We start from the raw sequence: 20,410 nt of genomic DNA on the forward strand, positions 1-20,410 counted from the left end.
ACAGCAAGGAGTCACCACGGCCGGTAGTCCCGACGTATGGTCCTAGGGCTCAGGTCTCTCAGTTGGCTTATACCCTACACACTACAGACTACACCCTACATACTACACCCTACAGACTACACCCTACACCCTACAGACTACACCCTACAGACTACACCATACAGACTACACCCTATACCCTACACCCTATACCCTACACCCTACAGACTACACACTACACCCTACAGACTACACCCTACAGACTACATACTACACCCTACAGACTACACCCTACAGACTGCACCCTACACCCTATACCCTACACCCTACACACTACAGACTACAGACTGCACCCTACAGACTGCACCCTACAGACTGCACCCTACAGACTACACCCTACAGACTACACCCTACAGACTACAGACTGCACCCTATAGACTACACCCTACAGACTGCACCATACAGACTACACCCTACAGACTACAGACTGCACCCTACAGACTACACCCTACAGACTGCACCCTACAGACTACACACTACAGACTACACCCTACAGACTGCACCCTACAGACTACACCCTACACCCTACAGACTACACCCTACAGACTACACCCTACAGACTGCACCCTACAGACTACACCCTACAGACTGCACCCTACAGACTACAGACTACACCCTATAGACTACACCCTACAGACTGCACCCTACACCCTACAGACTACACCCTACAGACTACACCCTACACCCTACAGACTACACCCTACAGACTACACCCTACACCCTACAGACTACACCCTACAGACTACACCCTACAGACTACAGACTACACCCTACAGACTACACCCTACACCCTACAGACTACACCCTACAGACTACACCCTACAGACTGCACCCTACACCCTACAGACTACAGACTACACCCTACACCCTACAGACTACACCCTACAGACTACACCCTACACCCTACAGACTACACCCTACAGACTACACCCTACAGACTACAGACTACACCCTACAGACTACACCCTACACCCTACAGACTACACCCTACAGACTACACCCTACAGACTACACCCTACAGACTACAGACTACACCCTACAGACTACACCCTACACCCTACAGACTACACCCTACAGACTACACCCTACAGACTGCACCCTACAGACTGCACCCTACAGACTACACCCTACAGACTACACCCTACAGACTACACCCTACAGACTGCACCCTACAGACTACACCCTACAGACTGCACCCTACAGACTACACCCTACAGACTACACCCTACAGACTGCACCCTACAGACTACACCCTACAGACTGCACCCTACAGACTACAGACTACACCCTATAGACTACACCCTATAGACTACACCCTATAGACTACACCCTACAGACTGCACCCTACACCCTACAGACTACACCCTACAGACTGCACCCTACAGACTGCACCCTACAGACTGCACCCTACAGACTACACCCTACAGACTGCACCCTACACCCTACAGACTGCACCCTACAGACTACACCCTACAGACTGCACCCTACAGACTGCAACCTACAGACTGCACCCTACACCCTACAGACTGCACCCTACAGACTGCACCCTACAGACTACACCCTACAGACTGCACCCTACACCCTACAGACTGCACCCTACAGACTACACCCTACACCCTACAGACTGCACCCTACAGACTACACCCTACAGACTACAGACTACACCCTACAGACTGCACCCTACAGACTACAGACTACACCCTACAGACTACACCCTATAGACTACACCCTATAGACTACACCCTACAGACTGCACCCTACACCCTACAGACTGCACCCTACAGACTACACCCTACAGACTGCACCCTACAGACTACACCCTACAGACTGCACCCTACACCCTACAGACTGCACCCTACAGACTACACCCTACAGACTGCACCCTACAGACTGCACCCTACAGACTACAGACTACACCCTACAGACTACACCCTATAGACTACACCCTATAGACTACACCCTACAGACTGCACCCTACACCCTACAGACTACACCCTACAGACTGCACCCTACAGACTGCACCCTACAGACTGCACCCTACAGACTACACCCTACAGACTGCACCCTACACCCTACAGACTGCACCCTACAGACTACACCCTACAGACTGCACCCTACAGACTGCAACCTACAGACTGCACCCTACACCCTACAGACTGCACCCTACAGACTGCACCCTACAGACTACACCCTACAGACTGCACCCTACAGACTGCACCCTACACCCTACAGACTGCACCCTACAGACTACACCCTACACCCTACAGACTGCACCCTACAGACTACACCCTACAGACTGCACCTTACAGACTACACCCTACAGACTGCACCCTACAGACTACACCCTACAGACTACACCCTACAGACTGCACCCTACAGACTACAGACTACACCCTACAGACTGCACCCTACAGACTACACACTACAGACTGAACCCTACAGACTGCACCCTACAGACTGCACCCTACACCCTAGACTGCACCCTACAGACTACACACTACAGACTGCACCCTACACACTACACACTACAGACTGCACCCTACAGACTGCACCCTACAGACTACACCCTACAGACTGCACCCTACAGACTCCACCCTACAGACTGCACCCTACAGACTGCACCCTACAGACTGCACCCTACAGACTACACACTACAGACTGCACCCTACAGGCTGCAACCTACACCCTACAGACTGCACCCTACAGACTACACACTACAGACTGCACCCTACAGACTACACACTACACACTGCACCCTACAGACTGCACCCTACAGACTGCACCCTACAGACTACACCCTACAGACTGCACCCTACAGACTGCACCCTACAGACTACACCCTACAGACTGCACCCTACACCCTACAGACTGCCCTATACCCTACAGACTGCACCCTACACCCTACAGACTACACCCTACAGACTGCACCCTACACCCTACAGACTGCACCCTACAGACTGCACCCTACAGACTGCACCCTACAGACTGCACCCTACAGACTGCACCCTACAGACTACACCCTACAGACTGCACCCTACAGACTGCACCCTACAGACTAAACCCTACACCCTACAGACTGCACCCTACACCCTACAGACTACACCCTACAGACTGCACCCTACAGACTGCACCCTACAGACTGCACCCTACAGACTACACCCTACAGACTGCACCCTACACCCTACAGACTGCACCCTACAGACTGCACCCTACAGACTACACCCTACAGACTACACCCTACACCCTACAGACTGCACCCTACAGACTGCACCCTACAGACTGCACCCTACAGACTGCACCCTACACCATACAGACTGCACCCTACAGACTACACCCTACAGACTGCACCCTACAGACTGCACCCTTCAGACTGCACCCTACACCCTATACACTACACCCTACAGACTGCACCCTACAGACTACACCCTACAGACTGCACCCTACAGACTGCACCCTACAGACTGCACCCTACAGACTGCACCCTACAGACTACACCCTTCAGACTGCACCCTACAGACTACACCCTACACACTACACCCTACAGACTGCACCCTACACCCTACAGACTACACCCTACAGACTACACCCTATAGACTACACCCTACACCCTACAGACTACACCCTACAGACTACACACTACATACTACACCCTATAGACTACACCCTACAGACTACACCCTACACACTACACCCTACAGACTACAGACTACACCCTACAGACTACACCCTACACACTACACCCTACAGACTACACCCTACAGACTGCACCCTACAGACTACACCCTACAGACTACACCCTACATACTACACCCTACAGACTACACACTACACCCTACAGACTACACCCTACACACTACACCCTACACACTACAGACTACACCCTACAGACTACACCCTACACACTACACCCTACACACTACATAATACAGACTACACACTACATAATACACCCTACAGACTACATAATACACCCTACACACTACACCCTACACACTACATAATACAGACTACACCCTACACACTACATAATACAGACTACACCCTACAGACTACACACTACAGACTACATAATACACACTACACCCTACAGACTACATAATACACCCTACAGACTGCACCCTACAGACTGCACCCTTCAGACTGCACCCTACAGACTACACACTACAGACTGCACCCTACCGACTGCACCCTACAGACTACAGACTACAGACTACACCATACAGACTACACCCTACATACTACAGACTACACACTACATAATACAGACTACACCCTACAGACTACACCCTACAGACTACAGACTACACCCTACAGACTACACACTACAGACTACAGACTACACCCTACACACTACACCCTACAGACTACACCCTACACCAGGGTTCTTCAATTCCGGTCCTGGAGGGCCGAAACACTTCTGTTTTTTATTTCTACCTGGTAGTTAATTGCACTCACCTGGTGTCCCAGGTCTGAATTAGCCCCTGATTAGAAGGAGAGGATGAAAAACAGAGGTGTTTCAGCCCTCCAGGACCGGAATTGAAGAACCCTGCCCTACACCCTACAGACTACACCCTACAGACTACACCCTACAGACTACACCCTACACCCTACAGACTACAGACTACACCCTACAGACTACAGACTACACCCTACAGACTAGAGACTACACCCTACAGACTACACCCTACAGACTACACCCTACACCCTACAGACTACACCCTACAGACTACACCCTACATACTACACCCTATAGACTACACCCTACAGACTACACCCTACAGACTACACCCTACAGACTACACCCTACACCCTACAGACTACACCCTACAGACTACATACTACACCCTATAGACTACACCCTATAGACTACACCCTACAGACTACAGACTACACCCTACACCCTACAGACTACACCCTACAGACTACACCCTATAGACTACACCCTACAGACTACACCCTACAGACTACACCCTACAGACTACACCCTACAGACTACACCCTACAGACTACACCCTACAGACTACACACTACATACTACACCCTATAGACTACACCCTACAGACTACACCCTACACCCTACAGACTACACACTACATACTACACACTACACCCTACACCCTACAGACTACATAATACAGACGACACCCTACAGACGACACCCTACAGACTACACCCTCCACCCTACACACTACAGACTGCACCCTACAGAATGCACCCTACAGACGACACCCTACAGACTACACCCTACACCCTACAGACTACAGACTACACCCTACAGACTACACCCTACAGACTACAGACTACACCCTACAGACTACACCCTACAGACTACACCCTACAGACTACACCCTACAGACTACACCCTACAGACTACACCCTACAGACTACAGACTACACACTACATACTACACCCTATAGACTACACCCTACAGACTACACCCTACACCCTACAGACTACACACTACATACTACACCCTACATACTACACCCTACAGACTACACCCTATAGACTACACCCTACAGACTACACACTACATACTACACCCTATATACTACACCCTATAGACTACACCCTACAGACTACAGACTACACCCTACACCCTACAGACTACACCCTACAGACTACACACTACATACTACACCCTATAGACTACACCCTACAGACTACACCCTACACCCTACAGACTACACCCTACACACTACACCCTACACCCTACAGACGACACCCTACAGACTACACACTACATACTACACCCTATAGACTACACCCTATAGACTACACCCTACAGACTACACCCTACAGACTACACCCTACAGACTACACCCTACACCCTACAGACTACAGACTACACCCTACAGACTACAGACTACACCCTACAGACTACACCCTACAGACTACACCCTACAGACTACACCCTACAGACTACACCCTACACCCTACAGACTACACCCTACAGACTACACACTACATACTACACCCTATAGACTACACCCTATAGACTACACCCTACACCCTACAGACTACACCCTACAGACTACACCCTACACCCTACAGACTACACCCTACAGACTACATACTACACCCTATAGACTACACCCTATAGACTACAGACTACAGACTACACCCTACACCCTACAGACTACACCCTACAGACTACACACTACATACTACACCCTATAGACTACACCCTACAGACTACACCCTACAGACTACACCCTACAGACTACACCCTACACCCTACACCCTACAGACTACACCCTACAGACTACACACTACATACTACACACTACATACTACACCCTATAGACTACACCCTACAGACTACACCCTACACCCTACAGACTACACACTACATACTACACCCTACACACTACACCCTACACCCTACAGACTACATAATACAGACGACACCCTTCAGACGACACCCTACAGACTACACCCTCCACCCTACACACTACAGACTGCACCCTACAGAATGCACCCTACAGACAACACCCTACAGACTACACCCTACACCCTACAGACTACAGACTACACCCTACAGACTACACCCTACAGACTACAGACTACACCCTACAGACTACACCCTACAGACTACACCCTACAGACTACACCCTACAGACTACATCCTACAGACTACACCCTACAGACTACAGACTACACACTACATACTACACCCTATAGACTACACCCTACAGACTACACCCTACACCCTACAGACTACACACTACATACTACACCCTACATACTACACCCTACAGACTACACCCTATAGACTACACCCTACAGACTACACACTACATACTACACCCTATAGACTACACCCTATAGACTACACCCTACAGACTACACCCTACAGACTACACCCTACAGACTACACACTACATACTACACCCTATAGACTACACCCTACAGACTACACCCTACACCCTACAGACTACACCCTACACACTACACCCTACACCCTACAGACGACACCCTACAGACTACATAATACAGACGACACCCTACAGACGACACCCTACAGACTACACCCTCCACCCTACACACTACAGACTGCACCCTACAGAATGCACCCTACAGACGACACCCTACAGACTACACCCTCCACCCTACACACTACAGACTGCACCCTACAGAATGCACCCTACAGACGACACCCTACAGACTACACCCTCCACCCTACACACTACAGACTGCACCCTACAGAATGCACCCTACAGACGACACCCTACAGACTACACCCTCCACCCTACACACTACAGACTACACCCTACAGAATGCACCCTACAGACGACACCCTACAGACTACACCCTACATACTAACCCTGATGTTGTCATCGTGCGTTCAGAAAGTATTAATACCCTTTGACTTATTCCACATTCTGTTTTTACAGCCGGAATTCAAAATGGATTCAATAGGTTTTTCTCACTCATTTATACACAATACCCTATAATGACAAAGTGAAAACATGTTTTTATAAATGTATTGAATATTAAACACAGACATATCTCATTTCCATAAGTATTCACACCCCTGAGTCAGTACTTTGTACAAGCTCCTTTCGCAGCGATTAAAGCTGGGAGTCACTAAGAGCGTTCCACACCTGGATTCTAGAACATTTGCCCATTCTTTTATTTCAAAATTCTTTAAGCTCTGTCAAATTGATTGTTGATCATTGCAAGACATCCATTTTCAGGTCTTGCCATAGATTCTAAAGTAGATTTAAGTCAAAACTGTGACTCGGCCATTCAAGAACATTCACTGTCTTCTTGGTAAGCAACTCCAGTGTAGATTTGGCCTTGTGTTTTAGGTTATTGTCCTGCTGAAAGGTGAATTCATCTCCCAGTGTCTGGTGGACAGCAGACTGAACCAGGGTTTCCTCTAGTCTCCCAGTGTCTGGTGGACAGCAGACTGAACCAGGGTTTCCTCTAGTCTCCCAGTGTCTGGTGGACAGCAGACTGGACCAGGGTTTCCTCTAGTCTCCCAGTGTCTGGTGGACAGCAGACTGGACCAGGGTTTCCTCTAGTCTCCCAGTGTCTGGTGGACAGCAGACTGGACCAGGGTTTCCTCTAGTCTCCCAGTGTCTGGTGGACAGCAGACTGAACCAGGGTTTCCTCTAGTCTCCCAGTGTCTGGTGGACAGCAGACTGAACCAGGGTTTCCTCTAGTCTCCCAGTGTCTGGTGGACAGCAGACTGAACCAGGGTTTCCTCTAGTCTCCCAGTGTCTGGTGGACAGCAGACTGAACCAGGGTTTCCTCTAGTCTCCCAGTGTCTGGTGGACAGCAGACTGAACCAGGGTTTCCTCTAGTCTCCCAGTGTCTGGTGGACAGCAGACTGGACCAGGGTTTCCTCTAGTCTCCCAGTGTCTGGTGGACAGCAGACTGGACCAGGGTTTCCTCTAGTCTCCCAGTGTCTGGTGGACAGCAGACTGGACCAGGGTTTCCTCTAGTCTCCCAGTGTCTGGTGGACAGCAGACTGAACCAGGGTTTCCTCTAGTCTCCCAGTGTCTGGTGGACAGCAGACTGAACCAGGGTTTCCTCTAGTCTCCCAGTGTCTGGTGGACAGCAGACTGAACCAGGGTTTCCTCTAGTCTCCCAGTGTCTGGTGGAAAGCAGACGGAACCAGGGTTTCCTCTAGTCTCCCAGTGTCTGGTGGACAGCAGACTGAACCAGGGTTTCCTCTAGTCTCCCAGTGTCTGGTGGACAGCAGACTGAACCAGGGTTTCCTCTAGTCTCCCAGTGTCTGGTGGACAGCAGACTGAACCAGGGTTTCCTCTAGTCTCCCAGTGTCTGGGGGAAAGCAGACTGAACCAGGGTTTCCTCTAGTCTCCCAGTGTCTGGTGGACAGCAGACTGAACCAGGGTTTCCTCTAGTCTCCCAGACAGCAGACGGAACCAGGGTTTCCTCTAGTCTCCCAGTGTCTGGTGGACAGCAGACTGAACCAGGGTTTCCTCTAGTCTCCCAGTGTCTGGTGGACAGCAGACTGAACCAGGGTTTCCTCTAGTCTCCCAGTGTCTGGTGGACAACAGACTGAACCAGGGTTTCCTCTAGTTTGAGTTTGAGTTTGAGTTTATTTTTACAGGGACAGTGCACATTAATCAACGTTTCAGTAAAAGTGCCGGTTTTAGCCAGCCGGCTAATTTTCAACCGCAGTCCCTGGGCAGGTTATTAAAAACAATTACAATATAGACAATAACAACATAGAACAAGACATAGCATACAGACATAGCAACATAGGACAAGCAAGACGTAGCATACAGACCGAGCAACATAGAACAAAAAGCAGCAAGACAAAATTCATAAAAGCAACAAAATGTTTCCACACCTCACAAGTTACAGACAACAGACATGGAAAGCGGCAACACACAGCTAGGGACCATGTTCACAAATCTGATTGACCTTTAGCCATGTCTTCAAGCATTTTGTGAAAGTGTGATATGTGGTGCAGTTGTGTGTGTCTGATGGCAGTGTATTCCAGACATGGGAAGCTCTCACAGAAAAAGCGGATTTACTAAAGGTGCTTTTCCTTAGGGGAACTACACAGTCACCTCTCATGGCAGACCTTGTGGATCTGCTGCCATATGTTTGGGTTTTCTGTTTAACAAAAATACTGAGTGGAGGGGGAGCCAAGCCATTTAGGATCTTGAATACAAGACATGCATCGGTGTATTGCACAAGATTTTCCCAACTCAGGAGCTCATGCTTTCTAAGGATGTGACAGTGATGATGGCTATTGGGCTTCCTATCAAGCACTTTGAGAGCCTGTTTGTAGACAGACTGAATAGGTCTTACTGTTGTACAGCAAGCTTGGGCCCAACTAGTCAAGCAGTATGTTAAGTGGGGTAGTATCATAGATTTGAAGTACAGTTTTGCTACCTCTGTAGTCAAACAATTTCGTATAAATCGGAAATTAGCTAGGTTGAATTTGGTTATTTGAATTACCTTTTTCACATGCTTTTTAAAAGAGAGGTTGGAATCAAGTATGATGCCAAGGTACTTAAAATCAGATACCCCCTGGAGCTTCTAGTCTCCCAGTGTCTGGTGGACAGCAGACTGGACCAGGGTTTCCTCTAGTCTCCCAGTGTCTGGTGGACAGCAGACTGGACCAGGGTTTCCTCTAGTCTCCCAGTGTCTGGTGGACAGCAGAATGAACCAGGTTTTCCTCTAGGATTCTGCCTGTGCTTAGCTCTATTCCATTTATTTTATATCCTGAAACACTCCCCAGTCCTTAACGATGACAATTATACTCATAACATGATGCAGCCACCACTATGCTTGAAAATATGGAGAGTGGTTCTCAGTATTCAGGACAAAAAGTTAATTGCTTTGCTGCATTTTTTGAAGTATTACTTTAGTGCCTTAATGCAAACAGGATGCATGTTTTGGAATATTTTTATTCTGTACAGGCTTCCTTCTTTTCACTCTGTCAATTAGGTTAGTGTTGTGGAGTAACTACAATGTTGTTGATCCATCCTTAGTTTTCTCCTATCACAGCCAATAAACTCAGTAACTGTTTTAAAGTCACCATTGGCCTCATGGTGAAATCCCTGAGTGGTTTCCTTCCTCTCCGGCAACTGAGTTAGGAAGGACGCCTGTATTTTTGTAGCGACTGGGTGTATTGACCAAAGTGTAATTAATAACTTCACCATGCTCAAAGGGATATTCAATGTCTGCTTTTTACATTTTTACCCATCTACCAATGGGTGCTCTTCTTTGCGAGGCATTGGAAAACCTCCCTGGTCTTTGTGGTTGAATCTGTGTTTGAAATTCACTGCTCGACTGAGAGACTGTGAGGGGTACAGAGATGAGGAAGTCATTCAAAAATCATGTTAAACACTATTATTACACACAAGTCCATGCAACTTATTATGTGACTTGTTAAGCACATTTTCACTCCTGAACTTATTTAGGCTTGCCATAACATTTACATTTTAGTCATTTAGCAGATGCTCTTATCCAGAGCTGGGACTGGGCTGAGCAGGAGCTGACCTCCTGTAGGGGTGGGAGGGCCAAGAGGTGGCAGAACGGAGTGCTCTGGTTGGGGTGTAGGGTTTGAGCATAGCCTGAAGGTAGGGAGGGGCAGTTCCTCTTGCTGCTCCGTAGGTAAGCACCATGGTATTGCAGTGGATGTGAGCTTCAACTGGAAGCCAGTGGAGTGTGCAGAGGAGCAGGGTAACATGAGAGAACTTGAAGGTTGAACACCGGGCGGGCTGCAGCGTTCTGGATAAGTTGCAGGGGTTTGATGGCACAAGCAGGGAGCCCAGCCAACAGCGAGTTGCAGTAATCCAGATGGGAGATGACAAGTGCCTGGATTAGGACCTGCACCACTTCCTGTGTGAGGTAGGGTCGTACTCTACGGATGTTGTAGAGCATGAACCTGCAGGAGCGGGTCACTGCTTTGATGTTTACAGAGAACGACAGGGTGTTGTCCAAGGTCATGCCAAGGTTCTTTGCACTCTGGGAGGAGGAAACAATGGAGTTGTCAACCTTGATGGAGAGGTCTTTGAATGTTCTGAGAGAGATAGAGAAAGTTGATCAGAGACAGCAGCTCAAGTGTTTTAGAAAGAAAAAAAAGAAGGGATACAGGTCTGTAGTTGTTGGTTTCTTGAGGAGGGGAGCGACATGGGCCATTTTGAAGTCAGAGGGGACGAAGCCAGTGGTCAGGGATGAGTTGATGAGGGAAGTGAGGAATGGGAGAAGGTCTACAGAAATGGTCTGGAGAAGGGAGGAGGGGATGGGGTCGAGGAGTTGAATACTTACTGACTCAAGACATTTCAGCTTTCAATTTTTATTAAGTTGTAAAACATTCTCAAAACATAATTCCGCTTTGACATTATGGGGTATTGTGTATAGGCCAGTGACACAACATCTACATTTAATCCATTTTAAGTTCAGCCTGTAAAACAACAACATGTGGAAAAAGTCAAGGGTTGTGAATACTGTCTGAAGGCGCTGTTTATCTAACCCTACCTAATTATATCTAACACCCTAAACCCTAAACCCTATGCCCTAACCCTCTGTCTTTATCTCCAGGCCAGTGATAGTATGGTCCATCTAACCCTCTGTCTTTATCTCCAGGCCAGTGATAGTATGGTCCATCTAACCCTCTGTCTTTATTTTCAGGCCAGTGATAGTATGGTTAACCCTCTGTCTTTATCTCCAGGCCAGTGATAGTATGGTCCATCTAACCCTCTGTCTTTATCTCCAGGCCAGTGATAGTATGGTCCATCTGACCCTCTGTCTTTATCTCCAGGCCAGTGATAGTATGGTCCATCTAACCCTCAGTCTTTATCTCCAGGCCAGTGATAGTATGGTCCATCTGACCCTCTGTCTTTATCTCCAGGCCAGTGATAGTATGGTCCATCTAACCCTCTGTCTTTATCTCCAGGCCAGTGATAGTATGGTCCATCTGACCCTCTGTCTTTATCTCCAGGCCAGTGATGGTATGGTTAACCCTCTGTCTTTATCTCCAGGCCAGTGATAGTATGGTCCATCTAACCCTCTGTCTTTATCTCCAGGCCAGTGATGGTATGGTTAACCCTCTGTCTTTATCTCCAGGCCAGTGATAGTATGGTCCATCTAACCCTCTGTCTTTATCTCCAGGCCAGTGATGGTATGGTCCATCTAACCCTCTGTCTTTATCTCCAGGCCAGTGATAGTATGGTCCATCTAACCCTCTGTCTTTATCTCCAGGCCAGTGATAGTATGGTCCATCTAACCCTCTGTCTTTATCTCCAGGCCAGTGATAGTATGGTCCATCTGACCCTCTGTCTTTATCTCCAGGCCAGTGATGGTATGGTCCATCTAACCCTCTGTCTTTATCTCCAGGCCAGTGATAGTATGGTTAACCCTCTGTCTTTATCTCCAGGCCAGTGATAGTATGGTCCATCTAACCCTCTGTCTTTATCTCCAGGCCAGTGATAGTATGGTCCATCTGACCCTCTGTCTTTATCTCCAGGCCAGTGATAGCCCCCATGTTGTCCAGACATGGGAAACTGTGGTCTAACTTCTGGGGAGCTCTGAGTCCTGAGGGGTTCTACTCTCGATCTGAAGACTACATTGACATCGTGCAGGGCAAGAGAGTGTGAGTATATTCTATATGTTAACCCTATACATTCTATATGTTCTCTATATAACCCTATATATTATATATGTTCTCTATATAACCCTATACATTCTATATGTTCTCTATATAACCCTATATATTATAGATGTTCTCTATATAACCCTATACATTCTATATGTTCTCTATATAACCCTATATATTATAGATGTTCTCTATATAACCCTATATATTATAGATGTTCTCTATATAACCCTATATATTCTATATGTTCTCTATATAACCCTATATATTATAGATGTTCTCTATATAACCCTATACATTCTATATGTTCTCTATATAACCCTATACATTCTATATGTTCTCTATATAACCCTATATATTATAGATGTTCTCTATATAACCCTATATATTCTATATGTTCTCTATATAACCCTATATATTATATATGTTCTCTATATAACCCTATATATTATATGTTAACCCAATATAACCCTATATATTATAATGTTCTCTATATAACCCTATATATTATATATGTTCTCTATATAACCCTATATATACTAGATGTTCTCTATATAACCCTATATATTATATATGTTCTCGATACAACCCTATATATTATATATGTTCTCTATATAATCCTATATATACTAGATGTTCTCTATATAACCCTATATATTATATATGTTCTCTATATAACCCTATATATTATATATGTTAACCCTATACAACCCTATATATTCTATATGTTCTCTATATAACCCTATATATTCTATATGTTCTCTATATAACCCTATATATTATAGATGTTAACCCAATATAACCATATATATTATAGATGTTCTCTATATAACCCTATATATACTAGATGTTCTCTATATAACCCTATATATTATATATGTTCTCTATACAACCCTATATATTCTATATGTTCTCTATATAACCCTATATATTCTATATGTTCTCCATATAACCCTATATATTATATATGTTCTCTATATAACCCTATATATTATAAATGTTCTCTATATAATCCTATATATTATATATGTTCTCTATATAACCCTATATATTCTATATGTTAACCCTATATAATCCTATATATTATATATGTTCTCTATATAACTCTATATATTATATATGTTCTCTGTATAACCTTATATAGAAATTTATGATAATTTATGATAAAATGATTGTGGGGGCTGTTTTGTTAGACTTCAGTGCGGCTTTTGACATAATAATAATAATATAATAATAATAATAATTATCAATCATAGTCTGCTGATGGAAAGACGTATGTGTTATGGCTTTACACCCCCTGCTATAATGTGGATAAAGAGTTACCTGTCTAACAGAACACAGAGGGTGTTCATTAATGGAAGCCTCTCCAACATAATCCAGGTAGAATCAGGAATTCCCCAGGGCAGCTGTCTAGGCCCCTTACTTTTTTAAATCCTTACTAACGGCAAAGCCAGTGTGTCTATGTATGTGGATGACTCAACACTATACATGTCAGCTACTACAGCGACTGAAATAACAGAAACACTTAACAAAGAGCTGCAGTCAGTTTCAGAATGGGAGGCAAGGAATAAGTTAGTCCTAAATATTTCAAAAACTAAAAGCATTGTATTTGGGACAAATCATTCACTAAACCCTAAACCTCAACTAAATCTTGTAATAAATAATGTGGAAATTGAACAAGTTGAGGAGAGTAAATTGCCTGGAGTAACTCTGGATTCTAAACTATTATGGTCAAAACATATTGATACAACAGTAGCTAAGATGGGGAGAAGTCTGTCCATAATAAAGCGTTGCTCTACCTTCTTAACAGCACTATCAACAAGGCAGGTCCTACAGGCCCTAGTTTTGTTGCACCTGGACTACTGTTCAGTCGTGTGGTCAGGTGCCACAAAAAGGGACTTAGGAAAATTGCAATTGGCCCAGAACAGGGCAGCACGGCTGGCCCTTGGATGTACACAGAGAGCTAACATTAATAATATGCATGTCAATCTCTCCTGGTTCAAAGTGGAGGAGAGATTGACTTAATCTCTACTTGTATTTGTGAGAGGTATTGACATGTTGAATGAACACAGCTCAGACACCCATGCATACCCCATAAGACATGCCACCAGAGGTCTCTTCACAGTCCCCAAGTCCAGAACAGACTATGGGAGGCCCACAGTACTACATAGAGCCATGACTACATGGAACTCTATTCCACATCAAGTAACTCATGCCAGCAGTAAAATAAGATTTAATAAACAGAGAAAAATAGAGTCGTATGAAAACGTTTGGGCACCCCTGACAATTTCCATGATTTCCATTTATAAATAATTGGGTGTTTGGATCAGCAATTTCATTTTGATCTATCAAATAACTGATGGACACAGTCATATTTCAGTAGTGAAATGAGGTTTATTGGATTAACAGAAAATTTGCAATATGCATCAAAACAAAATTAGACAGGTGCATAAATTTGGCCACCCCAACAGAAAAATCACATCAATATTTAGTAGAGCCTCGTTTTGCTAAAATAACAGCCTCTAGACGCTTCCTATAGCCTCTAATGAGTGTCTGGATTCTGGATGAAGGCATTTTGGACCATTCCTCCTTACAAAACATCTCCACTTCAGTTAGGTTTGATGGTTGCCGAGCATGGACAGCCCGCTTCAAATCATCCCACAGATTATCAACGATATTCAGGTCTGGGGACTGGGATGGCCATTCCAGAACATTGTACTTGTTCCTCTGCATAAATGCCCGGGTAGATTTTGAGCAGTGTTTTGGGTCGTTGTCTTGTTGAAATATCCAGCCCCGGCGTAACTTCAACTTTGTGACTGATTCTTCAACATTATTCCAAAGAATCTGCTGATATTGAGTGGAATCCATGCGACCCTCAACTTTAACAAGATTCCCAGTACCGGCACTGGCCACACACCCCCACAGCATGATGGAACCCCCACCAAATGTTACTGTGGGTAGTAAGTGTTTTTCTTGGAACGCTGTGTTCTTTTGCCGCCATGCATAACGCCCCTTGTTATGACCAAATAACTAAATATTTGTTTCATCAGTCCACAGCACCTTATTCCAAAATGAAGCTGGCTTGTCCAAATGTGCGTTTGCATACCTCAAGCGACTCTGTTTGTGGCGTGTGTGCAGAAAAGGCTTCTTTCGCATCACTCTCCCGTACAGCTTCTCCTTGTGCAAAGTGCGCTGAATTGTTGAACGATGCACAGTGACACCATCTGCAGCAAGATGATGTTGTAGGTCTTTGGAGGTGGTCTGTGGGCTGTTTTTGACCGTTCTCACCATCCTTCGCCTTTGCCTCTCTGATATTTTACTTGGCCTGCCACTTCTGGCCTTAACAAGAACTGTGCCTGTGGTCTTCCATTTCCTCACTATGTTCCTCACAGTGGACACTGACAGCTTACATCTCTGCGATAGCTTTTTGTAGCCTTCCCCTAAAACATAATGTTGAACAATCTTTGTTTTCAGGTCATTTGAGAGTTGTTTTGAGGCCCCCATGTTGCCACTCTTCAGAGGAGAGTCAAAGAGAACAACAACTTGCAATTGGCCACCTTAAGTACCTTTTCTCATGATTGGATGCACTTGTCTATGAAGTTCAAGGCTTAATGAGCTCACCAAACCAATTGTGTGTTCCAATTAATCAGTGCTAAGTAGTTACAGGTATTCAAATCAACAGAATGACAAGGGTGCCCACATTTTAGCATAGCCTATTTTTCACATCTGATTTAATTTCATACAACTTAATATTGCTACACTAAAAATCTTTGTCTGGACAATACCCCAGTACTCAGCTTTTATTAGAAAATGAATGGCATGCCACTGTGATCATTTTCTGTGACGACAGAGTAAATGATCATGGAGCCTCAGAGGGGCCCAAACTATACACCTTCTGGAACAGCGGGGACTGTGAAGCAACACAAATATAGACACATGCATACACACACACGATAACATACGCACTATACACACACGTACACATGGATTTTTTGTTATAGATATGTGGTAGTAGAGTAGAGGCCTGAGGGCACACACTTAATATGTTGTGAAATCTGTTATGAATGTATTGTAATGTTTTTTAAATGTATAACTGCCTTAATTTTGCTGGACCCCAGGAAGAGTAATGGGGATCCATAATAAATACAAATATATTATATATGTCCTCTATATAACCCTATATATTATATATGTTCTCTATATAACCCTATATATTATATATGTTCTCTATATAACCTATATATTATATATGTTATATGTTCTCTATATAACCCTATATATATACTAGATGTTCTCTATATAACCCTATATATTATATATGTTCTCTATATAACCCTATATATTGTATATGTTCTCTATATAACCTATATATTATATGTTATATGTTCTCTATATAACCTATATATTATATATGTTAACCCTATATATTATATATGTTCTCTGTATAACCCTATATATTATATGTGTTCTCTATATAACGCCTCCCGAGTGGCGCAGTGGTCTAAGGCGCTGCATCGCATTGTGCCACTAGAGATCCTGGTTCGAATCCAGGCTCTGTCGTAGCCGGCCGCGACCGGGAGACCCATGGGGCGGCGCACAATTGGCCCAAATTATGGTGGAAAATAAGTATTTGGTCAATAACAAAAGTTTCTCAATACTTTGTTATATAGCCTTTGTTGGCAATGACACAGGTCAAAAGTTTTCTGTAAGTCTTCACAAGGTTTTCACACACTGTTGCTGGTATTTTGGCCCATTCCTCCATGCAGATCACCTCTAGAGCAGTGATGTTTTGGGGCTGTCGCTGGGCAACACAGACTTTCAACTCCCTCCAAAGATTTTCTATGGGGTTGAGATCTGGAGACTGGCTAGGCCACTCCAGGACCTTGAAATGCTTCTTACGAAGCCACTCCTTTGTTGCCCGGGCAGTGTGTTTGGGATCATTGTCATCCTGAAAGACCCAGCCACGTTTAATCTTCAATGCCCTTGCTGATGGAAGGAGGTTTTCACTCAAAATCTCACGATACATGGCCCCATTCATTCTTTCCTTTACACGGATCAGTCGTCCTGGTCCCTTTGCAGAAAAACAGCCCCAAAGCATGATGTTTCCACCCCCATGCTTCACAGTAGGTATGGTGTTCTTTGGATGCAACTCAGCATTCTTTGTCCTCCAAACACGACGAGTTGAGTTTTTACCAAAAAGTTATATTTTGGTTTCATCTGACCATATGATATTCTCCCAATCCTCTTCTGGATCATCCAAATGCACTCTAGCAAACTTCAGACGGGCCTGGACATGTACTGGCTTAAGCAGGGGGACATGTCTGGCATTGCAGGATTTGAGTCCCTGGCGGCGTAGTGTGTTACTGATGGTAGGCTTTGTTACTTTGGTCCCAGCTCTCTGCAGGTCATTCACTAGGTCCCCCCGTGTGGTTCTGGGATTTTTGCTCACCGTTCTTGTGATCATTTTGACCCCACGGGGTGAGATCTTGCGTGGAGCCCCAGATCGAGGGAGATTATCAGTGGTCTTGTATGTCTTCCATTTCCTAATAATTGCTCCCACAGTTGATTTCTTCAAACCAAGCTGCTTACCTATTGCAGATGCAGTCTTCCCAGCCTGGTGCAGGTCTACAATTTTGTTTCTGGTTCCTTTGACAGCTCTTTGGTCTTGGCCATAGTGGAGTTTGGAGTGTGACTGTTTGAGGTTGTGGACAGGTGTCTTTTATACTGATAACAAGTTCAAACCGGTGCCATTAATACAGGTAACGAGTGGAGGACAGAGGAGCCTCTTAAAGAAGAAGTTTCAGGTCTGTGAGAGCCAAAAATTTTGCTTGTTTGTAGGTGACCAAATACTTATTTTCCACCATAATTTGCAAATAAATTCATAAAAAATCCTACAATGTGATTTTCTGGAGAAAAAAAAATCTCAATTTGTCTGTCATAGTTGACGTGTACCTATGATGAAAATTACAGGCCTCTCTCATCTTTTTAAGTGGGAGAACTTGCATAATTGGTGGCTGACTAAATACTTTTTTCCCCCACTGTACTAGATGTTTTCTATAAAACCTTATATATTATATATGTTCTCTATATAACCCTATATATACTAGATGTTCTCTATATAACCATATATATTCTATATGTTAACCCAATATAACCCTATATATTATATATGTTCTCTATATAACCCTATATATTATATGTTATCTATATAACCCTATATATTATATATGTTCTGGGGCGGCAGGTAGCTTAGTGGGTAAGAGCGTTGTGCCAGTAGCCGAAAGGTCGCTGGTTCTAATCCCCGAGCCGACTAGGTGAAAAATCTGTCGAAGTGCCCTTAAGCAAGGCACTTAACCCTAAATGCTCCTGTAAGTCGCTCTGGATAAGAGCGTCTGCTAAATGACTAAAATGTAAATGTATATAACCCTATATATTATATATGTTCTCTATATAACCCTATATATTATATATGTTCTCTATATAACCCTATATATTATATATGTTAACCCAATATAACCCTATATATTATATATGTTCTCTATATAACCCTATATATTATAGATGTTCTCTATATAACCCTATATATTATAGATGTTCTCTGTATAACCCAATATATTATAGATGTTCTCTATATAACCCTATATATTATATATGTTCTCTATATAACCCTATATATTCTATATAACCCTATATATATACTAGATGTTCTCTATATAACCCTATATACTATATATGTTCTCTATATAACCCTATATATTATATATGTTCTCTATATAACTGTATATATTATATATGTTCTCTATATAACCCTATATATTATATGTTCTCTATATAACCCTATATATTATATATGTTCTCTATATAACCCTATATATTATACATGTTCTCTATATAACCCTATATATTCTATATGTTCTCTATATAACACTATATATTATATATGTTCTCTATACAACCCTATATTTTATATATGTTCTCTATACAACTCTATATATTATATATGTTCTCTATATAACCCTATATATTATGTATATTCTCTATATATTTTATATATTCTCTATATAACCCTAGATATTATATATGTTCTCTATATAACCTATATATTCTATATGTTCTCTATATAACCTATATATTCTATATGTTCTCTATATATAACCCTATATATTATATATGTTCTCTATATATAACCCTATATATTATACATGTTCTCTGTATAACCCTATATATTATATATGTTCTCTATACAACCCTATATATTATATATGTTCTCTATACAACCC

At 43.9% G+C, this 20,410-nt stretch overlaps 1 protein-coding gene across 1 annotated transcript in view; it reads left to right on the forward strand.

Annotated features, from left to right (window-relative positions):
- The window catches only part of plod3 (procollagen-lysine, 2-oxoglutarate 5-dioxygenase 3), an 83,807-nt gene that overhangs the window by 37,065 nt on the left and 26,332 nt on the right, over positions 1 to 20,410 (forward strand). Inside the window, exon 11 of the mRNA XM_084194306.1 lies at positions 13,002 to 13,127. Coding sequence (XP_084050432.1) covers positions 13,002 to 13,127 — 126 coding nt within the window. The remainder of the gene's footprint in view (positions 1 to 13,001; positions 13,128 to 20,410) is intronic.

Source organism: Coregonus lavaretus, assembly GCF_964263955.1.
Source record: "Coregonus lavaretus genome assembly, contig: HAP1_SCAFFOLD_809, whole genome shotgun sequence".
In the NCBI taxonomy this organism is placed as follows: Eukaryota; Metazoa; Chordata; class Actinopteri; order Salmoniformes; family Salmonidae; genus Coregonus; species Coregonus lavaretus.